At 36.3% G+C, this 18,341-nt stretch overlaps 1 protein-coding gene across 1 annotated transcript in view; it reads left to right on the top strand.

Annotated features, from left to right (window-relative positions):
* LOC145254713 (uncharacterized) overlaps positions 1-18,341 on the top strand; it is a 392,254-nt gene that overhangs the window by 284,120 nt on the left and 89,793 nt on the right. Inside the window, exons 4-5 of the mRNA XM_080113385.1 lie at positions 2,376-2,537; positions 5,831-5,907. Coding sequence (XP_079969511.1) covers positions 2,376-2,537; positions 5,831-5,907 — 239 coding nt within the window. The remainder of the gene's footprint in view (positions 1-2,375; positions 2,538-5,830; positions 5,908-18,341) is intronic.

Raw genomic sequence — 18,341 nt, 5'->3', positions numbered from 1 at the left:
TAGAGTAGGGATGATACTACACATGCTTGATATACTAAAATTTTAGTTGTCAGACTTAGATCACTGCCAGACCAGACTCTATCCTGTAACCTTCTAAAAGCATCAGATCCCTTGCTGATTCTCTGTCTTATTTCCGCATTAAGAGTGCCATCATTTGATAAGGCACTCCCAAGGTAGACAAAATTTTTTACGACTTCAAGGCGCTTTCCACAGACGGAGATATCAGGTTCCACATACAGCTCATCGGGAGCGGGAGTGTACATGACTTTAGTTTTCTTAATGCTACATGTCAGTCCGAAGCAGGTACACTCATTTGTAAAGAGATCCATCACTAGTTGCATATCTACTGGGGAGTGTGTTACGAGGTCAGCATCATCAGCATACAACAGTTCCTAACAAGTCCATCACTAACAAGTGGTTTGGCTAGGTTGAACACCTTTCTGAGGTTGAACACCTTTCCAGTCGTTCGGAATCTAATACAAACACCCATATCACAATCGTGGAAACCATACCAGAGCACAGTGAAACATACAAACATACATGCATACATAAGGCATGCATACATACATACATAAAACATACATACATACATACATGCATGCATGCATACATACATCCATGCATACATACATTTAAACATACAGCTTAGATTTATATTATAGATTATTATGCATTGAATTAGGAGTTCTCACGCAGGCCATATCAAGCAATCACTCCATGGAAATAACCTGTGGTATTTTATGGGATCTGAGTGAAAACAGGTCTCCCTAGATTTCTAATGCCCTCTAACTCTCTCGAGAACAAATGCAGAGGCCTTAACATTATCGCAACATCTGGTTATATATAATCTCTCAACGGCAGCGATTGTTAGTATTCCCTGGGTGGCTAGACGTAGTGTGCTCTGTACTTTTCCAGTGGGTGTTTCACCCTCATTGTTCCTTTCCGACTCTTCACCACTCTTGTGGAGTAGACCTTATCATTTTGTAGGGAAAATGGCGTAGTTAACATCTTGCGGTTTCTTTTCCTTGCTTTTCTGTGATCGTATTCGATTTTATTTCGTTTATGTTGCAGTATTCAAATGACTGGTTAGTGTTCCCAGTTTATCGAGGCGGCTTTCAATATTATTTACTCACTATAAGTTTTCACACAGGTCATCTCCAAAGATTTATCTTTCAGAAAACAACCTCTGGTCAACCTTAGAACCTGAGTAGCACTGCTAGATTTCCAGTACTCTCCAACTCTTTCGATAACATTTGTAAATGAATCTGCGCTATCGCAACATCCGTTCTCCATGGATTTCTCATTGTCAGCAACCAATAGTCTTCTATCGGAATTTGGATGGCAATAAGATACTACAAGGCCTCAGTTATCTTCGCACTCATTCAGTGGAAATCTAAATATCACATTCTTTCCTCGGTTTTTCTATCATCCTTTACGCAACTATTTTGTTTAGCATCAGTTTCAAGCCAGCTGCCAACATTTCTGTTTTTTTATATAGTTTCAGTTTTCCTGATTTCATGTAGTGTTTCATACTGTTTTATATCTGTAATTGTCAGAGTCTATAGTGCATGTATATTTTTGTATATATTAGTTTGTTATTTCGCTCCCACATATGCTCAACCCAGGAAAGGGAACATTTATACTCATCCGCAGACACTGTTTTACTGCATCACAACAGATCAGTGCCGCTAGACTAGCAACTACATCGAGAGAGCAATGAGAGTCGACCACCTGCGTATATATATATATATATAATATAAATATATATATATAATATATATATAATATATATAATATATATATAATATATAATATATATATATAATATATATATATGTTTCCTTTTCAGATTAAATGTTTTTAAATCTTTTTCCAAGTGTTTTTAACATGTTTTATTAACTGTTTGCTCATATATATATATATATATATATATATATATATATATATATATACATATATATATATATGTGTGTGTGTGTAATGTTTTAAAATAAATATTACACGCATATACAAATGTACACTGAATTATGTACATGCATTGCAATAATATGATTTTATTCGGAAAATCATCGTACCTTTATTCATATAGTGCGTTCATGGTTTTATTCGTCAAGTTTGAAATATGATTATTTATACAAAACGAATTTAGCATGCAAAGTACTTTTAAATGTTGTTGAATTTCCCAAATATTCGTCTTATTTGAAAACGTATTCCACGCTTTCATTTTATTTCCCTTTTGCACATATATATATATATATAACATATATATATATATATATATATATATATATATATATATATATACATATACATATATATATATATATATATATATATATATATACGTAACTATATCCACATATTTTCGTGTGTAGATCATTCTGAACTCGATGCATAAATACCAGCCCCGTGTACACATTGTTCGCAAAAAGGATTTAAGTTCAACATCGGTGACAAATTTAGAAGCTGAAGAATTTCGGACATTCATCTTCCCAGAAACGGTATTCATAGCCGTAACAGCCTATCAAAATCAACTGGTAAGTACCTCTTTTTACACGAAACCTTTTTATTTATATTCCATGTTTCTTATGACGAATCTGTGTTAAAATTAAAAGAAATCAATATACGATGGTTGTCCCAAAAGTAATGCATTCAAATTTCTACGTAAAAATAGTTGAAGGACTACGGGGTCGGGAGCGGTACCATTAGAACTAGCGACTCTTAGAACTCCAGAATTGATCTTTCTAAACCATTGTTAATGCAGTTTAGCCAGGTATGAACGATGGCTGTAAATTAGCACCTGGAGCGCGCTTCGTATCTAGTATCTTTGCCGCCACTTTGGAATCGACGAACCCTTCTCCACACTGTGCGTACGAGGGGCCTGCAATAAGTAATGCCTCTGACCCACTTTCAGTAGTCTGATCTTGCTAAAATTTTGCAAGTGCAATGATTTATATGTCTACGGCTTATGGGGCAAATTACAACTCTGAACTAATTGTGGTTTCTGTTTTACAGGTGTTGTAACAGAGTCAGCTGTGAAATGGAGCCAGTTGAATGTCGAGCAGTGATCCGGTTTTTGTATTTGAAAGGACGTAAACCACAGAAGACTTTTGATGAAATGAAAGAAACTTATGGTGATAATTCCCCATCATATGACCTTGTAAACCGCTGACTTCCTGAATTCAAACATGGCCGGAAGTCTGTGATTGTGATGAGGCATCTGTACGTCATGTTGAGGCTGCCATTTTAGAAGATTGGCGCATTACTATTCGCCAAATAGCTCAAGATGTCAAGATTAGTAAATGATGCATCTTGGCTCCTACGGGCCCCCATGATCTTTGTTGCATTCTTAGATTCTCACACCATCAATATCTGCAACAAAAAGATAAAACTGTCAGGTTACGAATGCATGAAGTCACTCATCATAACAATGCAATTTGTTTTCGTATTTGATCTTTTCTCTTTGAATAAGAAACAAATTAGGAGACATTGCTTTTGCTTATGTCTCATATGTATCTCGAATGTTTTGGACTCTTCATTGAATCATCATTAGGTGAAGTGACTTAGTCTACAATACAATTTATTCTATATTGCAATGTAGAGAAACTACTGTTGATTTATAATATTATTTTCATATATAATGGTGTAAATTCAAGTTTACAGCGCAATCAAGTATCTTGCTGCAGTTGTTCTCTATACAGAAATATTCATTTCGAATGTGGCCTTGTCGTATTCAAGAATTAACTGCTGATTTATTTTATCGGCCTGGCCTTACTGACTGTGCGGTGATAATGGCTTAAATTTAAATGAAAAAAGTCAAGTTTTCTGATGAAATTATGCTTTAAACAGAAACATTTATTTCGAACTCGCCCCTCTCATATTAAAAAAAAAAACTTACTGTTGATTTTTTTATGTCTGGCTTTTCAGCTTGTTTGATGATAAAACTTCTCAGATGCACTTCTGCTGTTAGGTGGTGTAAGGTGTTAACTCTGGTCCAAATCGCCTGATCCTTTTTTTTCACCGGGATATTATTGATTATCAATACTTATCGGAAATATTCCGACACAGAACCTCTAGACTTGTTGGCCATGTGTTTTTCAGAACAGTTTCAGATGGGTAGGTGTTGTAGAAAGGTCCTGGGCGTGATTGGTTCCTGGTAGACAGAACAGTTTCCGATGGTTAGTTGTTCTACACAAGTATTGGAGTTGACTGGTTCTCAGTGAATAGTTTTTGAGTTGGAAGCCACAGCGCAAAAGGCTCTTCCTGTGTTGACACGAAGAAAAAATATGCGAAGTTGTTACAGAAAAGTTTAATATTTATGGAGCAACTCTGGTTTCTGATTGGTTGATATCAGAACGTGAATTAATTGTATTCGTCAGTTCCTAGTAGCATCGGTTATAAATAGAATCTCCTGACTGTGCGGAAGCATACTCCATTACAGTTTTAAAATATTGCAAAAAAATCTATTTAAGAACACTGGCCAAGGCAGATAAGGGACTTTCGTGTGAAAGTTCATAGAAATCGGTCAGATCGTTTTCGAGTCCATAGGAAACGAAGTCACACACACGGACACACACATACACACGCAAAGTTTCTTTTTATACAATAATAGGTAGATAAGATAGATACATACAAACATACATAGATTCCAATCAAATATCTAGCTGCTGGTAGCACGTATATACTCAGTTTCGCGAAACAATTTAAGGAAACAAAGCGCGTATGATTTTCGAAACGATAGCTCTAACCTCTCACCCCGCAGGGACGAGACAACGAACTAGTATTCACAACTATTTCTTTAGCTTCGCGGAACTAAATAGGTGTCTATTGTTAAGAAAGCTGTAAGGCGAGACACCGTTTCGGTTACATGTGGTCTTTTGTTCTGAATTTGAACACTTGACGCTGTTTAAGACGAATAAGAAGTTTGCTTTGAAAAATATAACATTACAAACGGAATTACACTCAGATGAATATTCGACTTTGAATCATTTCGAATATAAAAATTAAAGAAAGGAAAATAAAGCACTCGATTACATATAAAACCGGTAAAAAAAGAATTACAAGCGTTTTGTAAAGAAAGGTGTTCTGCCTTCAAGAAAAAAGTTTTACCGTTTATTATTTTAGGGCCAATTGTCCGAATGTGTGCATGTTCGCACGCGCGCGTATGTGGGTGTATATCAAGCTAAAAGTAAAAAACGACGAAACAAAAATCACAAAGTTTGCCCCGCATAAATAAAGAATAAATTTTAGAAGAAATACTTTTGTTTTGAGAATCAACTTTTTCAATGTATTTATTTTTGACGAAATGCTTACTTATGACCCTACGAGTATATTATAAAAAGGAAAGTATTTATGCGTTTATATATCTAGTTCAAGGATCGGAAAACCTACGGCCCGTAGGCCGGATGCATTTTGTTTGCATATATAATTTTCCTTGATTTTTCATTAATGGCCTTTGTCCGGTCCGAGACCACTCCTTATAATGAGATTCGGTCCGCGGGATCAAATGAGTTACTGATTCCTGATCAAGTTAGGGAGGAATAGGCGTAACGAAAGAGAAATGGGGGTTGAGGTGAATAAAAAAGAGAGAGGAGGTATTGATAGCAGATTTAAAGGTTTTCTAACAAAACTAGTACCCAATTTTCCAGGGCAACTTTACCCTGTTATTATCATATTAAGAAAATCAATGGTTAAGTTAATAAACGATGACTGCGTGAGACTCTACATTTATGCTGATTTTTTCTCTGATTATCATCTCTAAAGTGAAAACATTTGAAACAAACCTATGTTTATATAAAGTAAGTCATCATGTCTCCTCTTTACATTTCAGATTACTAAACTCAAGATTGATAGCAATCCTTTTGCCAAAGGCTTCCGCGACTCAACGAGACTCACTGAATATGAAAGGTAAGTGAAAAGGGAGACAATCATTGGATGTGAAGTGAATCTATTTTTTTATTTTTTCCATGCAACCATTTCTTTTTATTTGCATCATTGATTTGAATATCTATTACCTTAGAGATATGTCAATTGAGCGATTAAACCTCACTTTTAAGAAGCAATTATTCTTCAGAAAGGCTAGTAAATGCATTAGTTTGTCGATTTACAGGTTTAAATATGTTCTCGTTGCCTCTGGAGCACATATCTATTATTCCCACGAAGCATTGCGCCCCCCCACATATATATTTGTGTGTGTGTGTGTGTGTGTGTGTGTGTGTGTGTAAATATGTATATTATTTTTTATCAATATGTATATTATTTTTTATCAAGTAATTGAATCCCAAGACCAAAAAGCCACTCGAAAATAGACATAAAAGATTGGGCAGTGATCACCGATACAACAGCGTAGCAATTGTTAGTGAGGGAAATTGGATATCATTTTATTATTTAAGGGACTTGAATATGTCCATGTTCTACTCAGTCCGGTAGCAGGCCTGCAGAACCGAGTTCAACAGCCGGCAAGCTCTAGAAAGGAGCTTTGTAGTTAATCGAGTGTTGTTTGTGAATGTTTAACAGGGAAAGAAGATATATTAGATCTCTGAGAACCTGTTGTAAATATAATTATATATATATATATATATATATATACATATATATATATGTGTGTGTATATATACATATATATATATAAGAGCAAACAGTTAATAAAACATGTTAAAACACTTTGAAAAAGAGTTAAAACATATTTAATCTGAAAAGGAAACACTTGATAAGTGGATAGTCCTTAATCAACGGAGTTTCGAAGAAATACTTTCCTTCTCATCAGAGGGTAGAAATTAGCAAAATGCTGGATCGAATTTTGCATACAGAAGTATTTGATGAAACTGCAAGTAAGTCAAATATCTTACTTGATAACAAAAAGTGAAGCAGAGGAAATATGGTGAAGAAAAAGGTGATTACACTTGAATGGATATTCTGGTGAAAGATAAATAATCCAATGACGGTCAAATCCAAAAATATAACTCCAAGAAATTTAATTGAATTTCAATTTGCACAAGTAAAATCCAAGGAAAGCACGTAATTGGAAGATGACACAAAATAAGCCAAAAGGCCGACATCCATAGAATCATTCACAAATATGTACAAGGAAAAGGTTCGTTGGTTGTTTTGTTTTACGGCATATCAACCCTTTTCAGGTTATTTAATGCCGAATCTGGTGATTTTGAAGAACGATTTTTTTAATATAGTATATTTGTTTTTTAGTCGTATTCTATTTAACCCATAGTAGGGATCCTAACAGGTGCCACCACTCCGGGTCAGAGTGGGCAATTAAAGGGTGGCTTCACACTCCCTAAGGCCTGCAAGCTGGGGCCCTCACCATCGGATATAGTTTAAGGTCATATCCAGGACCACAAGGAAGAGGGGATAATTCCAATGATATTAATAAAAGAAAAATAAGATATGCTTTTCACACGGCTGCCGAGACATAATGTAAATAAGAAAGATCATTATATATATATATATATCAAGGGATTTGAATATGTCGATGTTCTTCTCAGTCGGGAATGAGGCATGCAGAACAGTATTCAAAGATTTAGTTCAAGGATAGTATTATATATATATATATATATATATATATAAGGGTGATGCAAAAATGTTTTTATCAGACATATATACGTCAAAACCGATATTATTTTTGTACCAACCTAACATATATATATATATATATATATATATATATATTTATATATATATATATATATATATAATTATTACTATTATCATATTTCTATGTGTATGCAAAACCGATATTATTTTTGTACCAACCTAACATATATATATATATATATTTATACATATATATATAATTATTACTATTATTATATTTCTATGTGTATGCATATATATTATTCTATATTTTATATATTTTTCTTTTTATTTCCGTTCTTTTCCTTTTTTTTCTATTTCTTCTTATTTCACTTATTTAAATGCCGTTAATTTATTTCATTGTTGAATACACTTGTTGCAACTTTGATCAATATCTGGTGAATTTTTTACTATGTTCATTGTATTCTACTTGTAATTTGCAGACCGAATCATGGTCATAAATGTGTAGGGACATATAACTGCTCATATAAAACAAATAAAAAATCCTGCATCGATATTGAATACTTTTGTAGGAACCTTGTTAAAAAAACATTCGTTGGTTCGCTTCTGAAAATAGTAACCTACACATATGCGGGTGAATGTGTGCGTGTATGTGCGTGTTTGCGTGAGTGTGTGTGTGCGTGTGTGTGTGAGTGCGTGTGTGTGTGTGTGTGTGGTTTGCCTTGTTTGAGACGGGCGGTAGCCGTCCAATGAGGTTGAAAATCTTCTCCCACCAACGGAAATACTCCCTGGCATAAAGCTCTACGCCAATTATGCTTGACTTAGAACTGGTAACTGCTACTTCCTGTGTTATTATCCATAGTAGTTTTATGGCGGCGCAGAAATCTAGTAGTCGCTATGCTATTTGGGCCCTTTCCCAATGTTGAGGAGTATTCAAATAGAAAAGCAGGAGTTGGGAGTCAACATCATCGCAGGTGTTACCAGCTGGCACTACATACAGTAATTAGTTGCTTTTGGGACACCGGCCCCAGATTTGATTTCAGGCTTTGTCTCCCATGGATGGATATAGCCGCAAGGCAACGGAGGTGTGGAGTCAGAGTTTTCCTTCTAGCCTTTGTCAATTGAGACTCAACTCACAAGGCAGAGCTTGTGTTACTGAGAAGCTCACTCGCCTCGTCAAGGCCACAAGTTCGTATATATATATATATATATATATATATATATATATATATAAGGGAACCTGTCTGTCTGTGCGTCTGTGTACATGTCCCTATGCAATAACTCTTTCAATTTTTAGTCTACAGACTATTTGAAATTTGATATACAGTGTACTGAGATTTGGGAAAATCTTTCGGACAGAAATTTGACTGTTAAGGGGTCAAAGTTCAACGATTTGGCCTTTGAGAACTCTACCAAACTCATCCGCCAAGTTTGCCTTAAACTTTCGACAGCGGCGACTGATGTTACAGGATGAGTATCGTTTTTAAGTTTCAAATTTCAGACGACAAATATCGAAAAATAAGCTAAAAACATTAATATCTTCACCTTCAACTGGCCCCTTTTCTAGAGGGGGGGTCGCTTTTCCGCCGATATTTTTGAAAGTCATCCTCTCCTTTCGATTGTCTAGCCTTAATTTAAACCTACGTTACTTTCAGTTATGCGGTGGTCGTAACAGAGAAAACGTAAGGTATTCCCCCATTATTTTCCTCCTTCGTGGTACGGGTTCAAGCCTGCCTTCCTACTACCACTTTTTTTCTTTTTGCTCAACATACGCATCAAAACACTCGGGCAACGCCCGGCTGAAATGCTAGTTTTTATACATAAAAGTGCACATGAGTGTGTGTGTCTATGTGTGTCTGTGTGTGTGTCTGTGTACATTTTCCAACTCAATAACTCTGTCAATTTCCAGTCTACCGACTCAAAATTAGATATACAGGGTACTGAGATTTGGGGAAATCCTTGTAATTCGTTTTCGGCCAGAAATTTAGCTGTTAAGGGGTCAAAGTTCAACGATTTGACCTTTGGGAACTCTACCAAACTCCCTAGACAATTTTGGCTATGAAAAATTTAAATTTAGATATAGTTTCCTTAGACATGAATCTAACTGAATAACTTGATTTGAGCCCAAAATGATAAATGTTGAGTGGTCATAATAAGGGTCAAATTTAAAAAAAAAATTGACCGCTTGTTTTTATTTTATTTTATTATTATCTTTTTTGCTTAACACACACCTCCAACCACCCGGGCAACGCCGGGCTTAAATGCTGGTATATGTATATATATATATATATATATATATATATATATATATATATATATATATATAAATACATATATATATATATAGAGAGAGAGAGAGAGAGAGAGAGAGAGAAAAGAAAGAAAAAGAGAAAACGAGGGCTAGAATGTGTGTGAATTAGATAGAGGGAAAGAGAGAGGGAGAGAGAATGTGACAGAGGGAAAAGATGAGACCTATAAACGCATTTAAATCGAATCGTACTTAATCTGCTCTCAACTCGGCTTTCATCCTTTAACAAGTCGTAAGAGCTTTTTCCTGTGCCTGAACAGCCGGATATCAACAACATCACGTGAGATAGAAGATCAAAGATGGCGGTAGGTGAACGGCGCTGGTTGCATAAATGAGAAAACGGCGGGGAGGGCGGCGGAATAGAAAATCCTGAAATCGAGGAAAAAGAAAGAAACAAAGGAAATAGGGAACTCCGAGATCGATGTTAGAAATGATAATTCCGCGCAGATCTGCTGACCTGATTAGCCCATGTCTTTCGACGCGGTTATACCGCGAAAGCAAAATTGAGTGTGTGATTGCCTCAAATATCTCAATGATAAACGTATTGAATGCAATTCTTGAATTCAAGACCATGTATGTACTAAGCATAACACTAATTTTCGGCACCCATAACACAAAATATACAAGCAAAAACTCGTAAAATTTAAATAATTTACCGTCATTTTTACTCTATATTGAAGAATAAGGGTCAGGGTTTAATTTGCACGTAGACATTTTTATTTTACACTCCGTAATATTGGGGAAATTGATTTGAACATCGCAAAATGAGAAACCCGTAACAATTTTAAAACCTTAACTAATGAAACTAAAAAAAAAACACATAAAGAACCTTTAAAAATGGCAAAATATAACAATGCCGGCAAATCTTTTTGAAAAAAAAGAAGAAAATTAAAAGTTAAAAATATATTTTTAAAAAGGTCAGTACAAATATACTTTATAACTTAGTAGAATCATAAAGAACGCGTATGTACTGACCGTTAGTACAGTCACATCGACACTTAGTAAATACAAGTTTTTTAAAGTTGAAGTTATATTTCACACGTCGCTTAAGACGGATGGTCAGGAAGAGATGAATGGATTGAGCCTTATAAGCCGGATGAAAATTAGTGATATATTTATTATTTTTATTACATTTTCACCCCAAAAAAGACACATCACCACTTTGATGTAGGGAGCTACTATTAGGGACATACGCTACAGGGGAACTATGTAGGGAGTTGAGCAGCAAGATATCGGTTCACGTTACACTTGAACTTCTGCATGTCAGAACAGTTGGAGAAGCAGAGTCCCAGAAGGGAATTCCAAAGTCTATCGGCTCTGTGGAAGAAACTACTGGAGTAGAAAGCTCTCTTACATCTAGGCATATCTACTACGAAAAGGTGGGATTTAGCTGCTTGTCGGTTCTGTCGGGGGTATTTGCGTAGAGGGGGTACAAGTGATTGCAGTTCGTCAGAGCATTCACCGTTAAATTACTTGTAGAATAGGCAGAGGGATGCAACATTTCGTCGGTGGGACAGAGACCGAAGCTAAGATGAGAGTTTGGGACCTATCAGGTTGGCGACTCACTATTAAACCTTGTCCAGGAGCGAGAGACTAGTAGCAGATGCACCAGCCCAAATATGACAACAATACTCCATACATGGGCGAATGGTGGCCTTATAGAGGTGCAGGATACTTTCGGGCGATAGTAGCTTTCTAGCACGGTAGAGAGAAGCTACCTATTTGCAGCGGTCCTGGCAATGCTCTCAATGTAATTGTTCCAACTCAAGTTTCTTGTGAACGTTGGGCAGAGTAGTTTAAAATATGTACTTTTAGATAATGTTTGCAAATAAAAGTAAAGTCATAGTCAATTACTGTAGGAAAAGATTAGAGAAAAGAGCGAATCGAATTGTCTAATCTTAACGACAGACTGATATTATTGTAGTTACTATAAAAGTTAAACAAGATTTTATGATTGTGAGAAGTGAGGCAAAGGCAATATTTCGAAGAGGAAATAAAACAGAGATCGATATCGCAATGAACAAAAAAACATAATGATGATGAAGAAAGAGTTGATAATGTTAGAAGAAGAGCAAAAAAAAAAAAACAGAAGAGAAAATGGAGAATAAAGGATGATGAAGATTAAGAATAAGAAGAAAGAACATAAATGAAAACAAATTCAAGAAGTAGAAGCTAAAGAAGAAAGAGATCTTTCAAGATAACCATCCGTCTAGCTGAACCCACTGTCAATAATTTTCCCCCACTCTTTATCTGTGCTTAAATCAAAACGTAGTCTTCTTTCTTAGAACTGAACGCCTGTGGAACTCTCTTCTGCTTGCCTGTTTCCCACCTAACTATACCTTGGATGTCTTCAAGTCCAACATAAACAAATTCCTGATAAACCGCTCTCCTTAAGTAAGAAACTTTATCAGATCTCCATTTTTCCCACTCTTTATCTGTGCCTAAATCAAAAATTTCCCTGGCAAGTGTTCGTCTGAGCTCCAATCTCTGGCCCCCACTCGCCAACATTTCACGAAAAACACCCGTCTAGCTGAAACCACTGTGAATAATTTTCCCACTCTTTATATGTGCTTAAATCAAAACGTAGATTCCATGAACAAATCTTCTTTCTTAGAACTGCACGCCTGTGGAACTCTCTTCTGCTTGCCTGCTTCCCACCTGACTATAACATGAATGTCTTCAAGTCCAACATAAACAAATTCCTGATGAGCCGCCCCCTTTAAGTAAGACACTTTATTAACTCTCCTATACTAACGATTACTACGACACTATCCCATTGATTACTGTACACGCAATAACCCTCATCCCCGAGTGGCTTCCGGGTCTTGATAAGTGGTGACCTCCATGTAAAAAAAAAGATAACTGATAAAGATTAAGAATAAGACGAATGAGGAAGAAGAAAGAGAATAACATAAGAGAAGGGTACTAAAATAAAAGAGTTCAAAACCAGCTTCGAAATCTAGCAGGTAACGCGTTTTTCTATTATCTACAATCTCTTTCTCACAGAATAGGCCTTACGAGGCTGGTTCTACTCTGTCGTTTATTCATGCAAAGTACTCGACTGAACTCAAATCTATGATCCCCAATTGCCAAACTTTCACAAAAAAACACTCGACTAGCTACAACTCCTATCAACACTCTCTAACTGTTCCTAAATATAAACGCAGGTTTCTATGAACAAAGTTTTTTTCCCCTAGAACTATCCGCTTGTAGAACACTGTTTCACTGACCTGCCTTCCGGTTGAATACAACATGGTTGCCTTCAAATCTAACGTAAACAAGTTCTTAGTTGAGCCGTCCACACAAATAATCTAAATTCTACCCAATTAACTCTATTATCGTTTAGTACATTACCACCTTACATTCATTAATCATTATCCTCGAGTGGCTTTCGGGCCTTTATAATTGATGACAAGCAAGTAAAAGATAATACAAAAAATGAATAAACAGAATTTGACGAAAACGACGGCGTGCAGCAAAGATAATAACAAAGAAGTGTACAAAATAAAAATAAAATAGGAAAAATCGAAATAGATGGAGATGATGAAGATGAAGAAGACGCAGAAGAATTCTGAAAAGATGAAAAGTAGAAAGAAATGACAGGAAAATGTCGAAGAATAACAAAAAAAAAGAAATAGAAGTAAACTACATAAAAGAAAAAGAAGTAGAGAAAAAGGGTAAAAGTAGAATAAAGGAGAGAAAGTGAACATAAACACGTTGAAACACCGGTTCTCGTTTGATCATTGAAGTTAAGCAATGCTGAGCTTGCTCAATACGAGATGGGTAACCAATTTGGGAATTCCTGGCGCTGCATGTAGAAGGGACGTCGACACTTCCCTGTAACAGTTGCAAAAATCTAACAACGTCATCTTCCCTAACGGGATAAACATACGACTGGGGACTGCTTGTGAATTCCATACTCCCATGGAACTTCCTCCATTGGAGAAAGCCGGTTAAACCCGCATATGATTAGTGATGTTTCCAATACAAAAATGAAGGAACATAAAAGGGGAGAAATGGTACATGAAGATGAAGACGTCGAAAGTAAAGAGAACAGAAGAAGAAAAAAAGATGAAAACTGCAGAAGAGAAATTAAGACACGAAATAATAAGACGAAGATAGAAAAGAGAAAAAGAGAAGAAATATCAGAGACGATATGGTGAAAGAAGACGAAAAACAGAAGAGAAATTGGAACAAGAAGAATTAAGGAAGATGAAAAATCAAAAAAAAAGAACAAGATGAATGAGAAAATAGAAGAAGTAGAAACTAAAGAAGAAAAAGATAATAATTTCCCCCACTTATTATCTGTGCATAGACGAAAACTCAGATTCCATAAACAAAGCTTCTGTCTTAGAACTTCACGCCTGTGGAATGGTTTTCCGTTTTCCAGCTTTTCAAGCTGACTAAAATATGGTTGTCTTCAAATCCAACGTAAACAAGTTATTGATGAGCGGTTCCACTTAAGTTAATAAATTTACCGAATTTCCATTAGTAACATTTATTATCCAACTGACTACTGTACACTCTTTAACACTTTTCCTCGAGAGAACCTCTGGCCTTTATAAGTGATGATCCCTATGTAAAAAAAGATGAAGACGTAGAAAGAAAAGACACCAAGATAAGAAAAAAACTGAAAACAGACAGAAGAAAATACTGGGTGGAACGATAAAATTACTTCCTTTAAAAAGACTATATTATTTAATTTCCGTTTGATGAAAACCGATATTCTTTTCTTGTCTTTTTTTTTTTTTTTTTGTAGACAATCTAATAGTTGACCAGTTGTGTACAAATCCAAATTGCGATAGACGTCTTGTATTATGTTTGAAAGTGACACAATATTCAACGAGCGATATTGGAAATGCACCGCTGTAAAACTCATGCTCTCTGTTTATCCAAGTTAAGACAACAGATCCATTGCCAGCCTCTTCAAAATGCATCGCTGGATTGCCACGAATAACAGCGAAGTACCGAGAGTTACGAAAGTTTCCGGCCACGGTCATGCCATCTCCTATCTTCGAAGTCGGCTTGAAAGTCAGCACCAAAGTGTACCTTGATATGGTGAAGAGGTTGGTGATCCCCAGGTGCGATCATGTTGCCGTTAGCAGACTCTAGGTGTGACAGCAGGACTCGGCGCTGGCCCATAACTCCAAAGAGCGACTTGGCTCAGAAGGAGTGTTTTTTTTTTTACAAGATAGTCACCACTTATCAAGGGCCGAAAGCCACTCGGGGATAAGGGTGATTATGTGTATAGTACTTTAGTGTTGGAGATTTGATAAAGTGTCTTAAGGACGTGGTTCATCAGAAATTTGTTTACATTGGACTTGAAGACATCCAGGTTGTAGTCAGGTGGGAAACAGGCAACCGGAACAGAGTGCACTTCTAAGAGATACGCTTTGTTCATAGAATCTACGTTTTGATTTTGGCACAGATAAGGAGTGAGGAAAATTTTTAACAGTGGTTTCAACTAAACGGGTGTTTATCGTGAAAGATTGGCGAGGGGGGGAACAGATAGTGGAGTTCAGACGAGCACCTGCCATGGTAGTAACGATAAAACAAAGACAGGCTCGCAACGTCTCTACTGTAGGAGAGAGGTTGCAGGGAAGAGAAAAGGCCATCACCCATTATGCCCCGAAGCCTATTTTGTACTTTGTCAAGGCAGGATAGGCTGTTTTTAGCAGCTCCTGCCCAGATGTTGCAACACTACTCCATCCTTTGACGTACCTTGCTTTTATATACATAGATAATTGCATTAGGGTTAAGATATCTTCTGGAGCGGTAGAAGGATCCTTCCATTTTTCCAGCGACCTTGGCGACTGGCTTGATGTTCGTGTTCCATTTCAGGTCAGGAGTAAATGCCAAGCCCCATAAGCTTATCAAAACATGGAGCTTCCCCTAGACGAGAGCCACCCACTTCAATTGATGGCAGATAGGGATCAGAGTGTTGATGATGTAAAGAAAGGAGCCTTTTTTTAGAGGCATTAAAATTAACCAGCCACCTACTCCCCCACTGTACCACGAGCTCAAGATCAGAGGAGAGAGAATCCGAGAGGACTTTGGCATTTACGATCTTTGATGTGTTGCCATTGATGGTCGTGTCATCAGCATAGTTGTCAACGAATAATTTAAGTGTGTGTTTTGGGAGATCATTGATGTATATCAGGAAGAGAGTTGGGCCTAGGACGGACCCCTGAAGGACTCCAGCATTAATATTGAGGGCCTCTGATTTCTGCTCATCAATGCTACGACTTTATACGCTTCTCTCACTGGTCTCTCACCTCTTATGACCTTGACCGCTGGCCATAATTCGAGAACATCATCGACATGCCCTCCCACAACACAAAAGCCAGCCTGATTGCTGTGATCCTCCAAGTATTCGCCAAGACACCGCCGGCGGTTGTGGAAAAGGCATGCTCACAGTTTCCTTTAAGGGGATAACTATATCGTTCCACGCTGTTGGTTAGTTGGTTTTTGTTTTACGGCATATCGACACTTCAGGCTATTTAATGCCGAATCAAGTGATTTTGGAGAAATATTTTTTAATAGAATATATTTGTTTTTTTCAAGTTGGTTTCTATTTAACCCATAGTTGGGACCCTAACAGCTACAACCACTCCGGATTAGAGTGGACCTTGGAGCAATGACAATTAGAGGGGGGTTCACACTCCCCAAAGCCCGGACGCTGGGGCCTCACCTTCGGATATAGTTTAGGTCATATCCAGGACCCGTTCCACGCTGTAATCTATATATCTATAAAAGTGAACGTGTCTGTCTGTCTGTCTGTGTGTCTGTGTGTCTGTCTGTATGTGTACATTTCCCTACGCAATAACGCTGTCAATTTTTAGTCTATAGACTCGAAATTTGAAATACCGGGTACTGAGATTTGGGAAAATCGATGTGACGGGTGTCAGCCAGAAATTTGGCTGTTAAGGGGTCAAATTTCAACGATTTGACCTTTAAGAACTCTACCAAACTCCTCCGACAATTTTGGGTCTAGACACTTGAAATTTTGGATATAGGTTCCTTGAACCTGGATCTAACTTAATAAAGTGATTTGAGCCCGAAACTATAAATTTTAAGGGGTCATAATAGGGGTCAAAGTTAAAAAAAATTGACCGCTATTTTGTTTTTTTGCTCAACTTACACCTCAATACACCCGGGCAACGCCGGGCTGGAATGCTAGTAAGACGATAAAATAAGAAACTAATAAGAAATATCAGAATAAGAAAAAAAAATTAATCGAACGAATAGAAAAAAGAAATAGAAAGAATAGAAAAGAAAGAAAGAGAGAAGTAATACGTTAGAATAAACGAGAGAAAGCAAAGAAAAAGAAATCGTAAAAATAAGATGAAAAGAAGAAGAGAAGAGAAGAAAACCAAAGAAACTGAACAAAATAAAGCGACACAAAATAATAACAATAAGATTAAAAACAGATAAAAATGGAAACCAAAAGAAATATCCGAGGTCGTATGTTAAGTGAATTTCTGCTAGTTTCGATGAGGATGATTTTCGAATGATTGAAATAAAAATCGAAACTGTCGTGACATGCGCAATGCACACGTCTGCCAATCCCCCTAGATTTTGCACTCGATTTGACCATTATCTCCATCGGAGGATTTGATTCCGCATCCCTTCTCCCCACACTTCGATCCCATCTCTATTATCCTCGACTAAAATCGCCATCTTCTCTATCTCGCTCTTTCTCATCACGTTTTCTACGCATTTTAAAATGTCCGTATCCTTGATCGATCGTAGGATCCCGTTAAACACGCAGCCGGATAGCTACTTCTTCGGTCTTGTCGATTTTTCTACAATAAAATACATAGTCTCGGAAATTAACTTTAATTCTTACAGCTTATATTATTGACTGTCTCTTCCTTAAGCAGTCCGTGCGTTACCATTTCTAAATAGAATGAAATAACATTTTTGAAGGCCAAACTGCTAAAAATTCGCGAAATTCCACTTTAAAAATACCAATCTGACAACACTGCCGAAAAATATAAAAGTTACCTACTTTTGATGTAGGTTCGTTTTCGCATGTCATTATAATAATACATTGTAATTGTTGTAATTGTGTAAGAATCTAACTCGTAACAGATACTCGTCACTGAGGAAAGAAGTAACGGAAACGTTAAATTGGAACATTCGAAAGAAACAAGGAAAAAAAGAAGCTAATTGTCTTCAAAGAGTAGCAGAACTGAAGGACTAAATTAAATATGCCCCTTTAGATTGTGATTTTACTATTTGTATTGAACAATGTAGCACAATAATAATTCCTGAGTATTTATTACTACTCATTAATTTATCCAATATTTTCATTTGCATGTCATTTCCTATTCAGGGCATGTTATTTGATTAATTTTTTATCCAAATATATTTTTTGTGCTTTCTAGAAAAATACCAGCTTCATGCTTATATATTAATATTACTAAATGTATAATATATATATATATATATATATTTATATATATATATATATATATATTAC

Source organism: Euprymna scolopes, chromosome 30 (assembly GCF_053919585.1).
Source record: "Euprymna scolopes isolate OS-2025 chromosome 30, ASM5391958v1, whole genome shotgun sequence".
Lineage (NCBI taxonomy): Eukaryota > Metazoa > Mollusca > Cephalopoda > Sepiida > Sepiolidae > Euprymna > Euprymna scolopes.
This window is presented reverse-complemented; position numbering and strand designations above follow the sequence as displayed.